General features: G+C 34.8%; 1 protein-coding gene and 1 long non-coding RNA gene across 6 annotated transcripts; one reads left to right on the plus strand and one right to left on the minus strand.

Annotated features, from left to right (window-relative positions):
* Positions 1-7,670: 7,670 nt before the first annotated feature.
* Positions 7,671-12,291, minus strand: LOC118485617. 5 transcript variants are annotated; one of them, XM_035981935.1, is made up of 8 exons: positions 12,060-12,291; positions 11,618-11,677; positions 10,628-10,781; positions 10,325-10,546; positions 9,931-10,247; positions 9,660-9,810; positions 9,324-9,484; positions 8,494-8,770 (listed from the first exon to the last, which is right to left on the minus strand). In XM_035981935.1, the coding sequence occupies exons 5-8, from the start codon at positions 10,052-10,054 to the stop codon at positions 8,706-8,708; spliced, it is 501 nt and encodes a 166-aa protein (XP_035837828.1). In that variant the 5' UTR covers positions 10,055-10,247; positions 10,325-10,546; positions 10,628-10,781; positions 11,618-11,677; positions 12,060-12,291; the 3' UTR covers positions 8,494-8,705. The 5 variants fall into 5 exon arrangements, 3 of the variants coding, with proteins under 3 accessions (XP_035837828.1, XP_035837829.1, XP_035837827.1); XR_004877113.1 differs by lacking the exons at positions 11,618-11,677; positions 12,060-12,291 and adding exons at positions 7,671-7,917; positions 8,419-8,489 and having other exon boundaries at positions 8,570-8,770; positions 9,660-10,247; positions 10,628-11,366; XM_035981936.1 differs by lacking the exons at positions 11,618-11,677; positions 12,060-12,291 and adding an exon at positions 11,170-11,364 and having other exon boundaries at positions 10,628-11,066.
* A 727-nt stretch (positions 12,292-13,018) lies between these two features.
* LOC110897939 lies at positions 13,019-16,116 on the plus strand. Its single transcript, XR_002569096.2, has 6 exons — positions 13,019-13,360; positions 13,518-13,571; positions 13,668-13,745; positions 14,277-14,382; positions 15,180-15,778; positions 15,900-16,116. It is a non-coding gene; the product is annotated as an uncharacterized LOC110897939 (long non-coding RNA).
* The last annotated feature ends 6,237 nt before the right edge of the window (positions 16,117-22,353 follow it).

Here is a 22,353-nt window from a genome sequence, read left to right on the forward strand (position 1 = left end):
ATTGTCATCGTTTATGTTTCGATTGATTCATAAAAGTCGGCTCCCATAAGTTGCTGACTAGAATTAAGGATTCGTTTGGAGTCAAATCGTTGATGTTCATTGTCAATAATTGGAGTCGTTCAAATGCTGAAGTCGGTAGAGTACTATATTTACCCTTATGCCCATCGTTCTTGCAAGTTGACTGGGTAAAACACGGTAGGTTTCCAGAGTGTTGCAGGTGTGACCGCCCTTCAGGGTCTGAGATGTGAGTATATTGAGTTCCAACAACAAAGAGAAGTGAGGGGGAAAGAAAAGGGGTATAAACCAATCATGGACGCTGCAACATCCACTCAGGGACGTTCGTACAAGCACCTAGCATTCTACTTAGTTCGCTAGGCGTTCAAAGGGACGTTCAAGTAATACTCGATAGCATTGCGACTTCAAAAGGATTCAAAGAGAGGTGAGAAAGTCACATTTGAGTAGGAGACGATCACTGTTATGACTCCCATTAGTTTGTTACGTTTCACACTGATCAATTAACAGAGCGGAACCCCTCCTTCACTTGTTAAGCCTCACTGGGACTCGCATGCACCCCACATTATTATTATGTGTGCACCCACAATAATATTGTGATTTGCATGCTCATCTCAGCTCCTCCTAACTCATGTCGAATGGTTCCCCCAACTCGAATAGTAAACCAAGAGCATCACATAACATAAGTCACGAATGTTTAGGGAATTACCACCCTATCAGTCATATAACACGTGCAAGGGATACGTAAGTTCATACTATCGTGTTTAACGTGAACCAGCATGCAATATCATATGTAAGTGTCCACTAGTTACGTAGTACAATGAGTATACGAAAGACGAACCTTGCAATCTGGAGCTGAGTGTCATGATCGATTTTCGAAGGTGTTGGGTTATAGTCTGGTTTTACAAAAACGTTTTAAAACCTAGTTCACTATAACCAGTGGCTCTGATACCAACTGTAACACCCCCAAAATTCCACCTGCGGAAACCCCGCGAGACGTGTTATGCATCAGAGTTCGAGCCACCAATCACATTGAACCAATGATAAATATTTAAATAAGTCATGACATTAATTACTAAAATAAGATATCAACATGATATCAATTCTCAAAAGTTGTGTAGCGGAAGCATGTAATAAGTCGTTTAGCAATTGTTTCATAATAATACTTAAAACCAATGTATCAAATGTAAGTTAATCCAAGAGCCTCGATCCATGACCACTCCAGCTCTCCCAGATAGCAAGTCCATGTTCCAAACGTTAATGACCTACAAGCATGCAAACAAGTGTGTCAGACTACGCTGGTGAGTTCAAGGTTTTATTAACGTGTTTTGTTACCAGATGTATGTTAACACGAGTTAGTGTTGTGATACGATGTCGTTCACGTTAGATACCCTAGGGAGTGTGCCCATATGTATCCAGGGAGTGTGTACCCCTTAACGACCGATGCTATGTTGCCTTCGCTAGATACCCTAGGGAGTGTGCCCATATGTATCCGAGGAGTGTGCCTCTAACAACCATAGCGATACCCAGATAATTAGTTCACGCCCGTCCTTATGGCCCGGTGTGAGGTTTCCCACCTAATAGCGCTATCAACTAATTACCCCCATTGCCCTCCAGGCAATCCGATGATAGATTCCATGTTCAATACCCAAAACCGATTAAGTTGTTTACCCGAAGTTTCCCTTCCAAATGTTTACCAGTTGTCCCAAACCACCGGGACGCATGCTTGAGAAAATGCATTGAACTCACCTGGGGTTGCTCGGTATGATACATGAAAAGGTTCAGTTAAGCTACAATGTGATCAACCACGTCCTAGCAGGTTTATCATACAAGTCAGGTTGGGTTCAAGTAAGGCACGTACGATTACACAGAGTTAACACGTTACAAACACGTATAGATCATGGCAACACTTTAACAGTCAAGCAATACATTCAACTTGTGCGATTAGAAAGTCCAAGCCCATCAGATAGTCGGCCCAACATCATAAATGGTTCAATGGCATATACGGTCCAAGTAACAACATAAAATATCTTGTGCGATCCGGATTGGGTTGTGCGACTGGCTTTGGGCTTGATTGGCCCAATCATCATAACAACAACTCCACTTGTGCGATCCAATACAACTTGTGTGATTGAAGCGGTTTGTGCGACTCACCCTTTACCCGGCCCAAAGATTGAAAGCCCAATAGACATACATAAGGCCCAAAACAATAAACAGATAATAATCTTGTGCGACAGAAGACATCTTGTGCGACTGCCCAAGATGTCTTGTGTGATCGGATTGGATTGTGTACTCGTGACTTGGGCTTTAAGGCCCAACAGTATAACAACATTGAGCAGGAGTGTGTGGCCCAACATCTTGTGCGATCAGCACCAGCTTGTGCGATCCACAAGATGTTGTGCGATCATGCATAACTAACACCTTGTGCGTTCAGATCAACTCGTGCGAATGGACCCCGTGTGCGATCAAGAGGCCTTGTGCGGCTGTTTAAACATTCCGGATTTCTTGCCAATTCGGTTACCATCAATTTAGTTTTCCATTTTTATGAACATCAATCAACACTAACAGTTTTCCCAACCCATCAATTATCGATCAAACAAGGGTTTCTATCATGAAATTCATATGAACCCTATTATAACAAACACGAATAATAATCATCACAATGAGCAAACAATCGGATTTCCAGGCTATCATACAATCTATCATGCCAAAACAACCAAATCATTCATACGAGACCCCATAGCAGCCGACTAATACTTGTTTGATTCTAATCCTAGATCATACAGTCTAATCCGTATGAATATCAAATATACATGTGAACCGATTACAACTTAACATATATTCCGATTCGTCTAGGCATCATCACATAATATCATTCAATCATCTAATCATATATATCATCAATCATAACAATCAACACTAACCGATTGAAGGAGAACTCAATCCGAACAAGGGAAATCTTCGAAGAGATGGGAGATGATTGCCGCCGGGCTTGAGAGAGAAACGAGAGGAAGCTAGGGTTTTGTGTGTGTCTTGTGTTTTGTAACAAGTGAGAAGTATGACCCTAAACATGGTATGACAAGTAGGCCGAACCCATCGTGGGCTGTTTATGTGTTCCGAGTTCAAGGAGAAGTGGGCCGAGGATTGTATGAGTCAAAGCCCACCGGCTTGTGCGATCAGGTGTGCGTGTGTTGTTGTGCGATCCGGGTTTCAACCAAACATGTATAACACACATTCACATATAATAAAACACAACATTCAATTAACATAGTTCACGTAAGCACGTAGCGTTACACAAAGTAGGTTCGAATTACGAGTTGTCACATGCTTCTTGAGTGGTCAGCTGGAATGCTTTGGCATTCTTCTTAGTAACTCCGTCGGCCGTCTTGGCTTTGTTGTCTGCCGGTTTGACCAATTTTGGGCAGTCTGGCCTAAGATGTCCAGCCTCTCCACAATTATAGCAGACCATGGCTTTCTTCTTCCTGCAATCTTCTTCTTAATGACCTGGAATTTTACAGAAATTGCAATACCCCTTGCATCTTCCAAAATGCTTCCTTTTACAAGCATTGCAAAATGGAACCGTGGAAGATTGCCAAGTTCCTTTTCTCCAAAAATTATTACGGTTACCCACACGAAATCCTTGGGTAACCTTTTGGGCTACTTCCTTTTTCCGATTTTCTTCACTTGTTCGTACCAGTTCGTCAGTTAGGGTGTTAGCTAATTCTACCGCATCGTCAATAGTGAGAGGTCTCGCAGCTTTAACGATATTACGGATTCCCCAAATATAGCCGGAAATAAGCACATGTTCTGGCGAAGCCAGGGTTGGTACCACTCTCGCATACTCGAAGAATGTTGAAGTATACCCTCGACAATCTACCCCCGTTATCCGATGGTTCAGGAACTTATTTGCCATTTGTTCCTTTTCATATTCAGGACAAAATTTTCTTTCCATTAGCTGCTTAAATTCCTCCCAATTCATGGCATAGGCCATATTTATTCCTTTGGCTTGATGTACCGTATTCCACCATTCTAGCGCCCCTTCTTTAAAAGGATGCGAAGCATACATAACCTTGTCTTCTTCAGCACATTTACTTATCATAAGTACTGCTTCGGTTTTCTCCAACTGACGTAGTGCCGCAGTCGCCCCTTCATTGCCTGCAAATTCTGCTGGCTTACAAGCAAGAAATTCTTTGTACGTGCAACCAGGCGTTGCAGCTTTCATTTTCTTAAGAAGTGGGGCCTGCCGTGGATCATTATCGTGATTAATATGGTCGCCGCCTCCGTTTACGCTATTACTGAAGTTATCTTCTTGAGTACGTTTACTAGGAATAATTTGTTGTGGTTCAACAGGTTTCTGGGTAGCAGCCAGAATTGCTGGAATAGCATTGGCTATCCCCTGAGCAACGATATTCTCGATATCTTGCCTAGTCATAAATTGACCTTCCTGATTTTGCTCTGATTGGTTAACTTCGTTAACTGGTTCATTACTAGCGTTTTCCATCTGATAATTGATTCATATAAATAATTAGCATACAATAATTGATAACTAAATATAACAAAACAATTGCACATAATCACACAAATTTTACAACACACGTATAGCCAAAATTGTCGATTTCTCGACTTCCATTTTTATAGATTATATTAGGCATCCGTACACACTGTTATTTTACAAAAGTTTTATTTTTAAGTTATTTTACAGAGTTATATTTTTATTACTATTGTTATTATACAAACACAACTTCCCAACCACACTATCCCTTGTCAACTGGTATTTTAGAAGCGACGTTCCCTCTCGTCGTACTTCCAGGAGATTTGTTCTCCCACCTCTCGGATCCTATTCCTTGCACTCACCAGCTCCTCGCCAAAATGGCGGAGTTCAGCTAAGTTTTCATTACTGATTGGTGGGTTTGGAGCAGGTTCTGGGTCGAACTGAGGGAAAAAGGTATAAGGGTTATTAAGGAGGTTTTGAAACTGCAAGTCGTTAGTCCACCACTCGTCCATTTCTCCTAAAGGTTGAGTGTGGATCAGAGGGTCTGGAATAGTTGGTTCCAAATTTATTGGAAGTTGGGTTTCAGCAGGATAAGGGTAGAGGTTATTATTGATAGGCCTGATGATGTCACAGCTTGCCAGTAGGCGATCTAATTCTTCCTGCAATGGTAATTCTTCAGTTTGCTTAGAACTTTCCCCAATTTCTATTTCTACTTGCCTAGAACTTTCCCCGATCTCGATCCCTTTTCCTTTATCCATAGGATTTTCTATTTTGGGAACTTTCCTAGTTGTTGGTTTCCTCCTACGAACACGTCTCTAGCCTACAAATCTTCTCATTTTCTTAGGCTTTGGTTTCTCCGGAGGTGGAGCTTGAAATTCCATAGGTTCCTCCACATCGGCAATGTAACCAGTAAAGTCTTTGGAAACTTTCACTTTTACAGGATAGAGATTGAGATTCTCTAAGGCGTTGGATAATTCATTCATGCTGTTTAGTATATATGCACACAAAATGCTAAGTTAAAATTTTATAATAATATTTCACAGATAAACATTCAAGTATTATTGCATACCATAGGACTAATTTAACACAAAGGACAACTGAAAATTAAAACATACTAGAGTTTAAGCATCCGTTGGATAGTTTCAATCGATCAGACATTGAATCGTAGTAGCGATCGAGTTATTACCTTGTTTTCGCGGCAGCGTTTCGTGATTTGTGTGTGTTTTGTAGTATACAGATAATAACTCAGTGTATGAATTGAGTTTAACTTCGTTCCAGCGCCAAAATGCAAGTCCCACACCCTCTATTTATACTGAAAATTTGGCACCCTCGCGTGACGCGAGGGGCCTACGTAGATGCGCCGCGTGACGCGAGGGGTACCACCCTATTATAGGGTAGCCCTGTGTGTTTGTAGCCTAGCTGAGTTGACGGAATGTTAAATTTCGATTTTGACAGCAAATTATTAGGATAATTGTCAATAGGGAATACCCCCCCTGAGTTTTAGGGGCCTTGATCCTGATTCTGATTGTTCTGAAATTTTTAGGGTTTATGCAGGATTACTTGGGGGTCTCAATTACGGTTTCTTATTGGACAAAATAAATTAATAAATAATAGTTTTGGTGAGAGTTGTTACACATGTTCCCTACGAAAACTAAAAAAAAAAATAGAGCAAACATATTCCTTATCTTCATAAATAATTGAAGTATCAATTTCACCTTTGGGTTCTTCAGCAAAGTGGAAAGCCTTACTGAGCACTCAACCTGAGTTAATGTGCCCCGAACATCAATCTGCAAAATCCACCACATATACCATCTTGGCTCCCAATAGTGATACTTGAATCACCTAGACCCTTACTTTCCATCTCTATCCATTACTATCTGCAAGCCAAGCCCGACTATTTAAGAATAATAAAAAGTTGCACTATGTTCGAGTGGCACAACTTTTGCTACAACGCTAGTTCCTTCAATAACGCTTTTCTATAAAAACACATTTTATTACTTTGGAAGAGTACTAAGTTTGACTTTCATTGGTCACTTCACCATATGCGCCCTTCGCCAAAATCCAAATCTGGTTCATTGAACAAATCATCAAGAAGGGAGGTGCAAGACATATCACTTTAAATCCAATTCAAATACAGCATTGGAAGTCACCTAATTGGGACATTCGGCTACTTAACTTTTAACCGTCAATACACGCTTTAACCCCTTGCAAGACAGTGAACTCTTTGTACATGATCAGCACCAATAATATTTAAAAACAATTGGAAGAGAAGGGTTACAAACTCACCTCAAGTGTTTAAACATTTGGCTAGATTTCCACGTGCTCGTTTGGACCGAAACCCCCAAATCGTCACGAACAATCATTCACAGACGCTTGCAACCGACCCCGGCAGTCCCTACAGTCCTATCCTTGGTTTATGAACCTTGAAACCACCTTGATCGTTTTCCTCAAATTTGCTACTCAAAGTAAATTATATTATTTATCAGTGTTGACATAAACTTTGAAATGAAAGAACTAAAAAGTTAATTATTGAAGAAAACCTCCATAAAGTTTGTGCATCGTTGTCTTTACCATTTGCAACTTCACCATTGGAAATGTGTACTCCTGGGCGTCTGTTATTTAACAGTTGTTAAAGTGATTTTGTTGGAGGCTATGTAACGTCTTCCGCCAATTCAAACGATTAGCGTGCTAACTGGGTATATCTAATTTGGAGGCCATCGGATGTGGCAATTTCTTTGGATCTGTGTGGCTGTGTTTCATCACCATATCATCGCAATTGATGCTTAAGCATAGCAGTCATGCCTTTATTGAAAGCGACATACATAGCCATTGCACCAGTGATTGCCGCTTTCACACAATACCTAAAATAAGTAATATAAATGAGATGTTAACTAACACTTTGAAATTGGATAGTTGATAACTTTAAGTGACTAATTCATTACATGGGTAGAAAAAAGTAGATTTGGGTTTCGTCTATTACTTGTAACGGGTCAAACAAATAAAATTATAAAAGACATTCCACATTTTTACCCACTTATAAAAATCATCCATTTCGAACAGAACCTGCAACCCAACCTACCAGACCAACCCATTTGGTAATCTCTGCAAAAATCAGTTACAATGTCAAACACACTGTAACCAATTATTTAAAGACATTTAAGAGAAAAAGAGGCAGCTTTTATAAATATTCAGATATGAACATGGTTTTGCATCCTATACATATAAATATTATGTCCTTTGCAAACTCCAACCACGCTACGTTTAACTTCTAAGCACCTTCAACAACAGACTTTATGGCACCAATATTAACCAAACTTGCAGTCGAATCAGCCAAGCTTCTTGCACGCGACTGGAAACATAGAATAATTTTGCCTTTTGCTAAACTTTCACTCAATGAGCCGCGTTGATAACTTCTACAACGAAAGAATATATATTACAAAAAAAAAAAAAACCGTCAAGACGTATTTAATGTACCGAAAAAAACATTGCATCATCCTGATATGCATCATCAGCAACAATATCTTCACCATGCACCAAAGGATAGCAGTTGTCAAATTATTTCCTTGGAAAAAAACCTTGACCATGCATATATGTTGACTTTTAAAGTCAAACTGGATTCTTTTCATATCCAAAATTGAAGTGTGGTTTCTTGTAAATTCAACATGAACATTTTCATTATCGGTTTTCATTAGCATAATTTGTAACAAAAAGGTAACAAATTTAGATCAGTTCATAGTTGAAATATAGACAAACCATTTAAATAAGTCCAGTTGACTCATAAACATGCTTTCATTATATTCTAAAATAACTAATGCATTAGATATGATTATAAGAATGTTTATATATAGATAAAAAGACCACTATTAAGATTTAGAAAAAAAAAAGCATAAGATAAATTAAACATATCATCTTACTTATGTATAGTCTCAACAACATGATAGCAAGATAACGCATAGTCTCATCCTCTTGCAACATTAACCGCAAGCTACTAAAACAAACATGAAAAAACTTAATTCATAAGCTCAACAATATACAGTGAAGAAAAAAGTCAACGAAGACATATACCTGGTAGAGGGACTATATGCATTTCGCTATGGGTAGATACGACTTTAACTCAAATAATAGTTCATGAAGTCTAATAAAAAGTGATTTACAACTACTGCAATTACTATCAACACTTTAGTTCTTGAATGCATGTACCCTAATTGATCACGATATTCCTTCCTTCTAAGCAATTACTTGAGTGCCACATCTGCACTTCATGACCTGAAAATATCATAAACCAACTATATTTATATAACTAAAAATATTCACTTTAATCCCCATGTTTAAAACTGGAAACCAGCGCCTTGTATGCAAAGATGTTACATTAATTGGTGAAAAAAATGAAAGGTTGGTGTGTTGCATAGACTAATGCTCTATGTTAGTATACGATGATGGCTGCATAGACTAATATTAGCCCTATGTTAGTATATGATGATGCAGTGGTTTAGCAAACTGCAAAAAAAATAGTTGATTTTTTATATCAAAGTATCAAGCCACAAATGCCAGAAGCATGTGGGCACCAAGTAATTATTCAAGGTTTATAAAAACTGAAACTTAAAACAACATGAGTGTCAAAACATGAAAGGTAATTTCAAAAGTCGATAACCTTTTATGCCCCTTCAGTAAGCATTTAAAAATTCATATTCTCATTATATATTTTCCAACCCATAAAAAATTAAAATTATAGACAAAGTGTTTCAGGTCAGCTTGACTCGTTACCCTACTTCCAAACAGATAATTTGCCAACTCTAGGTTAAAATCAGGTAGAACTTACAATGTGAACATGCATGAATAGCAAGGGCAAGTGGGATTGCAAATGCAGTGACATTCTCCTTCAAGCTTTTCATATAGGTGTGTTTGTGGATGCTTTGGAACCACCTTTGTTTCACAATAAGTTGCCTTCTTGGTCTAAAAGATCCTTCCTTTACAAAAAGTCTACAAATGGACACTTTGTATTACATATAAAAAGTGTGAAATAGATCCAGGTTCATAAACAAAAAGTCACATATCAGCCCCTGTTCTTAGTTAATTCAATATTCAAATAGTGGCAACTAAATGAATATCATGACACAATTTCTTAGTTAATTCAATATTCAAATAGTGGCCATACCTGTCAATTACAAACTTGATTATAGCACTCACCACCACATCCATTGATGGCTTCCAACTGCTACCACTTCTAAAATAACTCCATAGGTAATCAAAATGGTAGACGAATGCCAGAAGTGCGTGTAGTTCAGACACCAATTTTTGCATAATTACTAAATCAATAGAGTGAAGAAAATAAATACCTAAACTAAAGTGAGTTGTTCATCTAACATATTTTATAAGATGTTTCTTACTACTGTTTACTGCTAAAGCGAGAATGTATAGACAATGACCTTGAAGAGCAGATTTAAAAAGGGAAGCGAATAAAGAAAATGTAGCATCTACACTATCCACTGATGCATCTTCATCATTCTTGAAAACTTTTAATTGCGTTCTTGTGCCACCAACTACATCCATAGCAAGCCTAATCTCAGATATTCCACAGCTATCTGTTGGGGGTGATCTCCTTTTATAAGAGGGTCGAGTCTTGCCTTCTGGTTGATAAGCATCAGAATGGTTAACTTTCTTCTTTATATTTCCAAGGAATAGAGCGACATCGCTGAACTTTGATTGATAGTTTTCCAAGTGCGGTGAAGGCAAAAGCCTTTTCCTGTAATTAGGAGTTAGTGCACAGAAAAAAGATGATTAAGTAAATTGAGTAAAAAAGGTTAAAAGTTATGTTCATACCCGTACTATTGGTAACGCTCTTTAAGAGTTGAATATAGAGGATCACAATTTAACTGGCAGAAGCATCCATGCCGAGGTTATAGCTTGCATTAATGGAGCATCAAAAGAGATCGGAAAAACGACAACAAATCTTTTTTTTGAAAATAGCCCAATAGCTAACACAGGTGTGAAAATATTTAAAGCCAGAGTCACGTGTATATGATGTTTCTTGAATGACAGTTCCTGTTTGTTTTATGGATGGTTAAGTTGTGCATTTGTAGTTGAGGAATACAGTATCGACAATTTTTAAAGAATAAAACATACCTCTCTGTTCACAAAGAGGCAGTAGAACTTAAGTTTGTATCTGTTTGACATCCATCTCCTATCTCTTAAGTACTTTTATTTAGATAGGATCTGTTGCATCTTCTAGTTCAATACTGGATAAACTTTTATAAGCCATAAGCCCATAACTATTGCCCTGTTAACAAACGAAATAAATAACATGTTAGCGTGTTATACCATGACTACTAAACTGAAATAATCTGTCGATCTTCCATTGTTTTCCGATAGCTTTCATTAAAACCCAAAGAACTGGAGGTTGAGATGAATTTGAGTTAGCCAAATCATGCAAAAAAGCCACAACCTATACCCGGTTTAAAGCCACTTGTTGACATGTCGTTTTTAGTATCCTTTAGTGCCATATCAGAATGTTGACATCACCGTCGATTTTACAGGCTCGCGCTTCATCTCTGCAGCTTTATCGCTGCCCCGGACATACATGTAAACTTGTTAGCCTATCATGTTTTTTTTAGTTACTACTTATTTTATAACAATATAGATTGCTATGTTAGACGTGATAGTAGAACCTCATGGTCACTGAAGCGTTGCGCTACAAACTTGTCAAATAGCTCTCCTCCAGCAACATATTCCATAACTTTTTTGGAACAAAGTTGACATCAACAATTAGAAAGCAACTTATATGTATAGCTATTATAATGTATAAACTATTATAGAAAAGTTAAATTACATCTCAAATAAATTTGTAATCAAAGATAATGTATAGACTATTATAGAAAATTTAAATTACGTCTCAAATAAATTTGTAATCAAAGAGCATGAAACACTAAGAACCCAATTAAAAACATGTGAAATAGAAGTCACTTTTGCTGAAACATTTCATCAAGCACTTGGTGTGTGTCTTAAAACTTTTTAATTATAAACAAAGTACTGGATATCAAACCTAATACTTGTATACATACAATAACCAATGCACAGATATAATTCATATCCAAAAGAATTTACATACAACCGTACCGTTTATAGTATATTCTTCAATGGCGAGAGAAGTGTTCATATCCTCATACAATCTACCTTCTGAACTTTGAAGAAATAAAAACACATTATAAAATATGGAAATTCAGATACAAAACGTCACCAAATGAAATTCTTCCATTCGAAAAAAACAAAATTAGTACATTTATCTTCTGAACAAAACGCTCATCAATTGGGGTAAATAAAGAAATTAAGTCATGTATCTAATCAAATCACGCAAATATTCATCACAAATAGGATTTAGGCCTTTGCATAACCATAACCATCAATTTATATAACAAAACCATAATGTTAATAGACAAAATCAACAGATTTTCGATTACAAACGGATTTAGGGTTTATATGACATAAACCTAATTTTAAAACAGTAAGTAAACGGAAGAAAGCATAAAGGACGATTAAAGACAAAATTAAACAAACGCACCTTAAAGATTTGGAGATCGATGGAAGATATTCAGAAATCGATTTAAGAAAATGATGAAGTAGACGAAGAACTTGAAGAATGTGTAATCATCTATATATGTATCTTGCTTGACAATAATCATTGTTATATGGAAACCGATTGGTATTCTAGGAAGAAATTGGAGAGAAGATGAATAGATGATTTTGAAACGGTTGTATAGTAATTAGGGTTTACAAAGTAGAGGAAAAGAATACACGCGTGTGAAGAGAATGGTTTTGGCGGAAAAAAGAAAAAAAAAGTGGTCTAAGCAAATGCCACGTGGCAAATATTATTTTGCTTTATTAGAAGTAGTAGATATTATTAATGAAAGCCAATGAATAGTAATTATTATAATAGTATATGTAGTTCTTTTAATACTTTTATGGTTTTATAATAATAATAATAATAATAATAATAATAATATTACGATTATTATTATTATAACTTCTTTTACATATATCGTTTAAAAATTGTCAACCATATATTTGTTTAATATTTAATAAATAGATATGTAATTTGAATTATAAATAACTAAAAACTTAAATAAATTTAAAATATAAATTGAATTGAATTTTATACGTAATATAATTAAATATTTACGTAGTTTCATCATTATATATACTTTAAATATACTAAAATAGTTTATAAAATATATTTAAACTATTTTATAAACATTTAATCGTTAATATATGCATCATTGTATTTAAATATTTAATTAGATATTTAACACTACTAGAAAATTGGGTAATTGCCACCAACAATTTGCCACCGAAAAAAACGGTCACAAAATTAGCTACCTTTTTTCAACCGAAATCGTATTGGTAGCAAATACATCCGAAAAATCCTAACTAATAATAAAAATTAAGAAAATAGTAGTAAAATGGTGTCAAATATACAAATACAAAAAGTTTTACGAAAGTTGCCACCATTTTTCGACGGCCATTCAGTCTGCCACCGTCACATGGTCGCAATATCGCTCCCCCAAAATTTAAGCCTGATATCAATTTTTTTTGAACTGAAAGCGGGATATCAATTATCACATCTAGGGTTCTGATTCTGATTCTGAACTTTGCTCCCCAAAATCTCTAGAAGCATCAGCTCCGCTCCACCATCACTATTCGAATCATCCTCCATTCCACCATCATTAATCGAATCATCCTCTGATCCAAAACCCTAATTGCTCCCAAAAGTGGCGACCGTTGGACTTCAGCAATGAGTTAATGATTTCTTAGGGTTCGGTATGTTGTGAACTATGACCAACATCTTGTTTTTCTTAATCAAAGGTATGTGTTTTGCTTTTGGTCAAATTTTAAGATTCTATTTTCATTGTTAAAGTATTTATGATTTTTTTTTTCGTGTTTATTATTGATTTGTTTGCCTTTCAATTGATGTGGCTTTGATTTCTTACTTTAGAAGATGATAAAAACCCTCTTTTTGTAGTAGTCTGATGTTGATATCTACGAAGGCCGGATCGTATTCAAGCTAGGAAAAATTGTAAGAACAAGCAGATGTCTATTGGTTCTTTTTAAAATCGTTCATAATATAAAAGCTCACCATAGTTAGATATTTCTTAATTATCTGTATTCTCAGTGAATATTATGTTTCGATATATGGCGGTTTCGGATGAAAGACAATGGCTCATGCCAACGTTTGAAGATCGCGAAAAGGGTAAACCCCTGGATTTTCTATACATAGCTGTTTTTTTGACTCATCCTTCAAATTCTCGTCTTCAGGGCGAGGTATAGGGGTGTAAACGAGCCGGGCCGAGCCCGAGCCCGAGCTCCGCTCGTCATGTTTTTCTGAAGCTCGACTTGAGCTCGTTTCAGTATGACTTAAACGAGCCAAAGCTCGGCTCGAGTTCGGATCGCCAATGTTATCATCATTATTATTATATTATATACAAAAAAAGAAATTTTGTTTGGGGCTTGTTGAGGTTCGCGAGCTTAAACGAGCTTTGTATTTCAGGCTCGAGCTCGGGCTCGGGCTCGTTAAAGCTCAGCTCGTTCGAGCTTTTAACCGAGCTAGTCGGATTTTGGATGATCACTCCTAGTAACGATGTGAAGATTAAAAAGTTGGTTATAATGTAGCTAGACTAGTAAAATTAGTCACAAGATCTTTGTAGGATACTTTAAAGACTACAAAGTTATAATTGTTTTTTTCAAATAGTCACAACAGCTTGTTTAACCCTCTTTTGTGTAGCTTGGAGAAGTTTATGGGAGTGATGGATAAAGTCAACAACTGGAGGAAAGCTTTAGCTGCAATTGCTAATATATACAGCTGGCTGGCATATCACGGCCGACAGCGGGTAAGTATTTATCTCCGTTCATAGATGACAAAGTGTTTATTGGTGATTGACGGTTGAGTGTATTAACTGAGTAAATTCTAAATGGTTTTGAGTAGGGCTGTGAATTTCTTACACGACCCGAAACACGGCACGAACATAACACGAATTTCGCGGGTTTAGGTTTAGTCTAAACGGGTTCGGGTCAGTTTCAAGTTGAACCTGCGAACCCGTTTAGGTTAACGGGTTGTGTTCGGGTCAACCCGGTCAGGTTGGCGGGTTGACCCGTTTAACACATTTATATGATATTATAGTTTTTACAATATATTCTATGTAATAGATTAAATGAGGTGTATATTTTTTTGCCATAATTATAACATAAAAAGAGAAATTAACATAAGATTTTATGACTTAAATATAATTGTGTTATATATATTTGTGTTTTTAAAGTAAATTTTAATTTTAATATAGTAATTTCAAAAAAAAATTTAAAAAATCAGGTTGAACGGGTCGTGTTTGGGTCAACCCACAAAACTTCGGGTCGTGTTTGGGTTCATATGTATGATACGATTTTCGGGTTCGGTTCGGGTTCGGGTTCGTATAAAATATTTGGGTGCGGGTCGGGTTGAACCCGCCAACCCGCAAACGCGACCCTTTTGGCACCCCTAGTTTTGAGTTTATATTCTTGAGTGTGTATGTTTTGCTTGCATTAGCCAAATGTTTAGGATCATCAAGTTGAGTTAGCGGGTCATAATATCCTCATTAGTTGGTAGTCAGCTAAATTTGTTTATAGTCTCTAGTTTTAATTAACTTACTAACAGGGGTATAGACTCTCGAGTGGATGCATTAAAATCATTACTGAGTTTGGAAGCAACACATGAGGCGCGCATGATAGGGATATCTGGAATGGGAGGGATCGCAAAGACGACTATGAACTTTGTTTAGAAAAATTGTATATACAGGGGTGAATCTGCATTTATCGACAAGATTTAGGAATAAAAGGGTTCTTCTTGTCCTTGATGATGTGGATGTTTCTGGGTTTTTTTATGAGCTAAGGAGATTTTGCTAATCAGTAATAAACAATATAATAGAAGAACATGAAGCCGACGGCGACGGGTTACTTCTGAACATTACAAATGTCCCGATGAACCTTAAAATGACTATGCTTCAATTTGATGTTCACTGTGCAGCACCAACTTCATATCTCGATATTGACTTTTGTCCAAATATTATTTCTCGTTACTTTATATCAATATTCAATTTAACTGAAATGCTAGATACATTTGTTACTTTTGGGCTATTGATACAAGAGTTAATCGTGTGGATTTCCAGGCATTGATAGGTGGAGATGATGCCTACTTTGTGGCTGGCAGCAAATGGCTAGGGGTGGCTAGTGGAGTTTGCCAGTGGTCATTTGAAGGTAAATGTTGGGTTACAATTTTTTTTTTCTAATTGAGTGATTGATTCACCACCAAGTGAAAAGGATAACGCTAATATGAAAATTAAGTATTGGTTTAATATGAAAACCAAACTCGGTACAGGCACTAGTTCAGGAGTTTACGCCCAAGAGCTCATGAAGACTTGTGAAGAGATCGTGTTGGATACCTGCAGTGTTCCAGTGACTAACCCTTTTAAACTTCTTTCTAAGTTGTGCTTACACTCACTGCAAGTTAATATGTATATTGTATGAAAGTTATTAAAACAGTGCATTATGTTTTTCTTTTGAATTGCTTGCCGTATGACCTTTTTCTTGGGGCTGGACGGGTTGGCAGTATCTTGCTGTGGTCTATTGTTTTTTATGGAATGAATACCTCTTTTTCCTTCCAAAATATTATCTTTAGTTTTATGGTTCCGGTTTGAGTTTTTACATTTTTTTGCTATGATGTCGGTACTTCACGGACATGGTGCGTATGATTTTTACATTCTTGTCGACAACAGGTGTAAAGAAGGGATCTTTTTGGAGCTCAGAGCATTGTCATTAACAAGCCTCGTTTCCGGTAACCTAATCGTCACTTCTAGTGGTGGAAAATGGGCTGGTTAAGTGGATCGGGTAACGGGTCAAAAGGAGTAATTTTTTGGTACAAGTTACAACAGATGAGGTCGGCTCGACTCACTTTTTGTTCAGAAGTTTTAGTTTTTTTTTTTTTTTTTTTTTTTAATAATAGTTAACGTGTCAAGTATGATCACCAAAGTTTATGTTAGGTCGGCTCACACACATTGCTCAATTACTTGCTAGATCAGTTATGTAATTTGTAGCTGTCTGTTTGAAACCCTAAGTTTATGTTTTGCAGCAACGGCATCGGAATGCCTTTTTTCATTGTTTTGTAGTGAATTTTTATGTTTTTTGATATAGGTAAGGAATACTGATTGTTGGAGAATCATGTCTGCTCCTGATGAGAATAAAACGTCTAATCATACACAAGTTTGATAAGGAAAAAGATGAAGAAAAAGAAAGGTTCAATGGAATTATTGCGGGGTTGTTGGCTGAAAAAGAAAAAGATAAGATGGATAAAGATGCTATGCTTGATAGGATGTCGCAAATTAAAGCTATGTTAACCGATGCAGTTCGAAGATAGGCTATAAACACTTGGTTTTGAATGTTTAGATGTTTATCTTATTAGGAAAATTTTAGTTATTTTATGTTTTAGTTGGTATTTATTATATGCTTTTGAAAATGATATGTTTTATATAATTTTTGGATTTTATTAGACCTTTTTATATTATTTTGTAGTTTTATTAATATGTAATTTTGATGAAAATAGCATGGAGAAAAAAAAGTGAATTAAAAACTAATATTCCAAACCAAACCAATATTCCAGTATGGTAGCAAATGGTTGCAAATAGTGTAAAAAATGGTGGCAATATCGGTGGCTAAATGGTATCAAAACTCGTAAATTATGTAAAAAATGGTGGCTAAATGGTGACAATATTGGTGGCTAAATGGTGGCAATATCGGTGGCTAAATGGTATTAAAACATGCAAAAACCGATGGCTAAATGGTGGCAATATCATGACTAAATGGTATGAAAACACGTCACAACTTGGTGGCAAACAAACGTCACAACTTGGTGGCAAACAAGGCGGAGCGTAACAAACATGAAGCGGTGGCAAATAATTTTGACCAATTTTGTGGTGGTAAAAATAAGGTAGCAAAATATAAAAATGGTGGCTATTTGGTGGCATTAGGGCAATTGACATAGGTGTTTTTGTCACCGTATTTTCGGTGGCAAACTGGTGACAACAAGGAAATTGCTACCATTTTGTAACCAAAATTACATGACAAAAACCATGTTTTCTAGTAGTGTAATACGTTATATTAAAATAAAAGTATTAAATGTATTTACATGTATTTGTATTTAAATATATATAATGGTAGGTGAAAAAGACCTGATAGAATATAAATAATTAAATACGTTATTAAATATCACGGATAAATACTCACATATAATATATTAAATATTAAATATTTACGTGTTTAAATATACCTTACTTTATTGTAAAATAAATTTCATATTTTACTACGATTCTTATATTAAAGTACATATAGTAAATATTTTATATAAGGTGGTATTATATTTTAATATTAAACTGTATTACGGATATTTTAATCTAAAAGTCAATTTTTTTATACTACTAATATATGTTCACAATGTATTTTTTTATATTACAAAAATATTTTTATATATTTTGAACATAGATATATAGATTAGATATATATTAATATATCTAATATACCGTACAAACATTTAGGTATAATTTCCTCACCTAAACTTAAAATATAATAAATGTTTAACTATATTTCGGAGGCTACAATTATCAAATGTATACAAATGTTTAATGTTTAATATTAAAATGATAAACATTTAGGGTTTTATATTATTAAACATTTTAATACTAGGAAAATTGTAAACTACATTATTATTAAATCATTTTAATATATCTACATAGCTTATTATTATTATTATTATTATTATTATTATATTCATTTTAACTCGTGATTTTCATTTTTAATTAATATAATAATAAACAAAAATTTTATCTTATAAATATATATTAGGTAAATGAGGCATTTACCTATTTAGGAAATAAACGATCATTGTAAACTCAATGCGGCGTTCCTATTAGAGACCAAATATATCTGCCTAAGTAGCCTATTGGTACATTTAATTATATTGGTCCCTCATACTATGAACTCAAAGTTTGTTAGAATAACATAAGAATATAATATACATATTATGATTTATCTACACAGAATAACACATAAATTATAACATTAATTTCCTAACACAATTGTTTAAGTTTTAGGTATTAAAAGAACACCTAAATGGCTTAAACCAGTGGCTCTGATACCATCTTCTGTCACAACCCTCGACCCCACCCTGGGAGCGGGAGCCGTGAACCAGTCAAGTGATACTAGTTTTTATTAAATACGTAGCGGAAAAATTTTTCATTAGGATCGTAGTTAAGAAATAATTTCAGAGTTTGTAAAACACCAAACTTTCAATATTTAAACAAATGAGCTACAACCCATATTCCATTCAAATGTTTTTATAGGGATAAACCCTAATTGATAAAATATAATTTTCTTCTTTTATTCATGTAATTATAGCCACTTTATTTAAGACTTCAGTGCTCCATAGCTGGCTTCTTGCAAATTACCTGAAACGCGTTTTAAAAATATTTAATCAGCAAGAAATACTGTCAAGTACTTTCCATTTATAAAAATTCACATTGTTATATTTTACAATATCAAGATGGAGATTACAATGTTTTTATCTAAAAAATTCTCCAAAGTACTTGTCACTCAACGGATCCGTGACTATGGTCATATCACCCATTTGCTAACCCTTTGTCAAATGTTGAAGTTACATCAAGTAATGTATACAAAACTCCATAATACTGGCAGTAATTTGTAGAACAAAGACTCGATCACTGTAAGTATAACTGAAAAACATTTAAAGTTTTGCAAAGCAATTTGATAGAAGGAGAGAATGACTCACTTTGTAACTTTAGGGTTTAACTACAAGTCTTCTGGTATAATCTTGGGTATAACTCCTGAGCTTTTTTTAATAAAATATATAATGCACTCATATTAAGTATAATAACCCAATTCAACATTATCTATACCTCACGAGATCAGAACCCAACATAGTTTACAAAAGCATAGCCTTTATCAGGCAGCGCTTTGGTATCAGTTGCTGAGTTCAAGATTGCTCGGACAGAGTATCGAATCAGTGATCAGGGGTTAAAACACTTAAAATGGAGCAGAGCTTTGTAGTATAAGGGGGTGAATTATTAAAGGAAAATATAGAAAGAGAGAGAGAGAGTAAAAAAAGAAGCTAAGCAAATTTTTCTTTGAAGGCTTGTCCCTATTTATAGTATAAAGTCTCAATTTGAAGGCCACAAAAAGAATCAAATTCTTTCTTTATCTTCGGCGTAGACAACATTCATAAATGTTAGATTTTAAATTTTATTATTATAATTAATTCAGCTGCTTCACTCATTTATCGCTTATAACTTCTAAAATATGACGTTTTATAAAACGATGAATATGTCATTAGAACAAGAATATTTTTATCTACATTTTGACCTAAGTTTCATTAAAAACGGAGTAAGGTTAATTATAATGTATTTTTATTATTATAGTTTTTTAAACGGTTCCTATGTTCATTTAGATACCTCATATTTCTAACAGTCAACTTATCGGTAATCTATCTGTTTAATAATATAAATTTTTATATACTTTATTTTAAATTTTATAAATAATTTTTTTTTAAAATGTTACAACACCTGTCAAAATGCAAGAAAAGAGGCAAAAAGAAGTGCTTTCTTGGTCAACACTTACACCCCACATACATATTTACATGCATTCATACATATACATATAATATATATTGTTAAATACATGTATTTAACTAACTATCGAGTATTTTATCTCGCGTTTAAGGCGTTTAAAATTATTTTTATCGTTCTATAAAATTTAACTCGACATAATATTGTTGAACAATATTTATTCGCCTTGACTAGCTGCGTTGTCTGTATTTTGCAGTATACACGCGGTATTACGCAGTATGCGCTTAAATTCACAAAATAGAGATTTTAATCGTTTTAGTTAATTTTTCATCACAAATATAAAAAAATAGAATTTTAATCATAACGGAATATTTTTAGGATTTTAACATTAACCGGGCGGTCAGCGACGTTCGTTTCGCATTTTGTTCGTTACACGATAAGCGTTTATCTTATTGTTGCCAACATATTGTTTAACAAAGTTTGGATTTTCCAACAAATTAAATACTATATATTAACAAGAAATTTAATAAAATATTGCCTTTATTTATTCATAAGACGTGTCACACTAGTACGGTACGGACTCAAAATAGCCGGGTGTCAAAATAAGTGATCTTGTGCGTGTTATGGTTGAAACGAGAACACATAGCTCTTGTCCTTTAGTTTATCGGGTAATGAAGCTTGCTTTACTTTTACCGGTTGCAACCACAACTGTTAAAGATGTTTTTCGAAATTGAAGCTTGCCAAGACGGATTTACGCAGTTGAATGGCCCAGAATTTTTGAACCATGCTATGTTTGTGCGGTCGAAAAGGATTTTTTACATGAAGTAAAAGACGAAGACGTGATGGAACGATTTCAAGCTATGAAGAAAAGAAGAGGACAGATCTATTTGGTATTTGTTTTACTTTATTTATTTATTTTCTTTTTTTTAATATTGTATGATTGCACGGTGAATTTTTTTTTTTTTGAATCCCCCTGAGTTAATGTTTTAGTTCCGCCACTGCTATATATGGTTCTTTTTTTTATCAGAGAACGGTTTTGAAATTTCACCAATTATTATGAGTTTTATGGTATGTATGTGATTTGATAAAGATGAAAGAAATCATGAGGACTAATAAATCCAGATTTACACCAACGGGGTGGTGATTCATTGACAAAAGTAAAACCTTTAAACACTTTGAGAGTAGGAGATTTTGGATTCAAGTCATACAGACAACAGAGGATAAAAAAAATATTACCCTAAAAAAAATCCAGATTTACATCGGTTAAAGACCGAATAGAATTCAATTAGGACCATATAACACAAGTAATTTAATTTAGATAATTAATAGCATTGAAATATAACTTAAACCACAATTTCTTTTAACCGATTACTATTATAAATCCTTATAATTGAAATTTAATACATAGCTAGCTAACTCATAACTACATAATAAATTTTATTTCATAAACTTAAAAAAAAAATGTATCAACAATCCCAAAATACAGATAAATTACATTTCATAAACTTAAAAAAATGTATCAACAATCCAAAACCGATTAACATTAAAAATATATTATTATTATTATTATTATTATTATTATTATTATTATTATTATTATTATTATTATATAGTCTTTTATAAATTCGGATGTTACAACTTTACATATATAATTAAAATGTATGTGGGTATGTATATTTAAAGGGTTTTATAGATGTAACCCAAGGTGTTTTATAGATCAAGGTAGTATACAAGTATATTGGAAATAAACTAGGTGACAGATACATGGTTGAAATATTCTGGTTTTTACATAACTTAAGAAAAAATTGTAAATACTGATGTGCACAAAATGCAACATACAAATTACATCAATTGTGGCATAAAACTAACCTTTTTTAGTACTAATGTTAGAAAAAGTGTGCTTTTGTCTTCCTTTTGCATTTTTAGCATTAAATGAGCTCAAATGAACAAAAGAAGTAAAAAGACAGCTAAATCTAACATAAATACTAGAAAAGGTACAAACGTGGCATGCCCGACCCCCCGACAGCATCTTCCCAAAGCAAAACAAGAAGGCAGAAGACTGAACACGCCCCGTGCTCAGTGAGCACGGGGGCGTGCCCAGGTGTCATCAGAAAAGACAAAGTAATAGAACCTTCTACTGCCCACCACGGGGCCGTGCTCAGCAGACACGGGGGCGTGGTCAACTGTTACAGACGCATTTAA

The sequence above is a fragment of the Helianthus annuus genome, chromosome 13 (assembly GCF_002127325.2).
Source record: "Helianthus annuus cultivar XRQ/B chromosome 13, HanXRQr2.0-SUNRISE, whole genome shotgun sequence".
Lineage (NCBI taxonomy): Eukaryota > Viridiplantae > Streptophyta > Magnoliopsida > Asterales > Asteraceae > Helianthus > Helianthus annuus.

Excerpts from the sequence above, each read along its gene's own strand:
- LOC118485617 (XM_035981935.1), bottom strand. The coding sequence starts at position 10,054 with ATGGATGTAGTTGGTGGCACAAGAACGCAATTAAAAGTTTTCAAGAAT. Across the intron at positions 9,811-9,930 it reads TTTTAAATCTGCTCTTCAAG|TAATTATGCAAAAATTGGTG; the intron begins GTCATTGTCTAT and ends CTATTGATTTAG. Across the intron at positions 9,485-9,659 it reads ATCAAGTTTGTAATTGACAG|ACTTTTTGTAAAGGAAGGAT; the intron begins GTATGGCCACTA and ends GTCCATTTGTAG.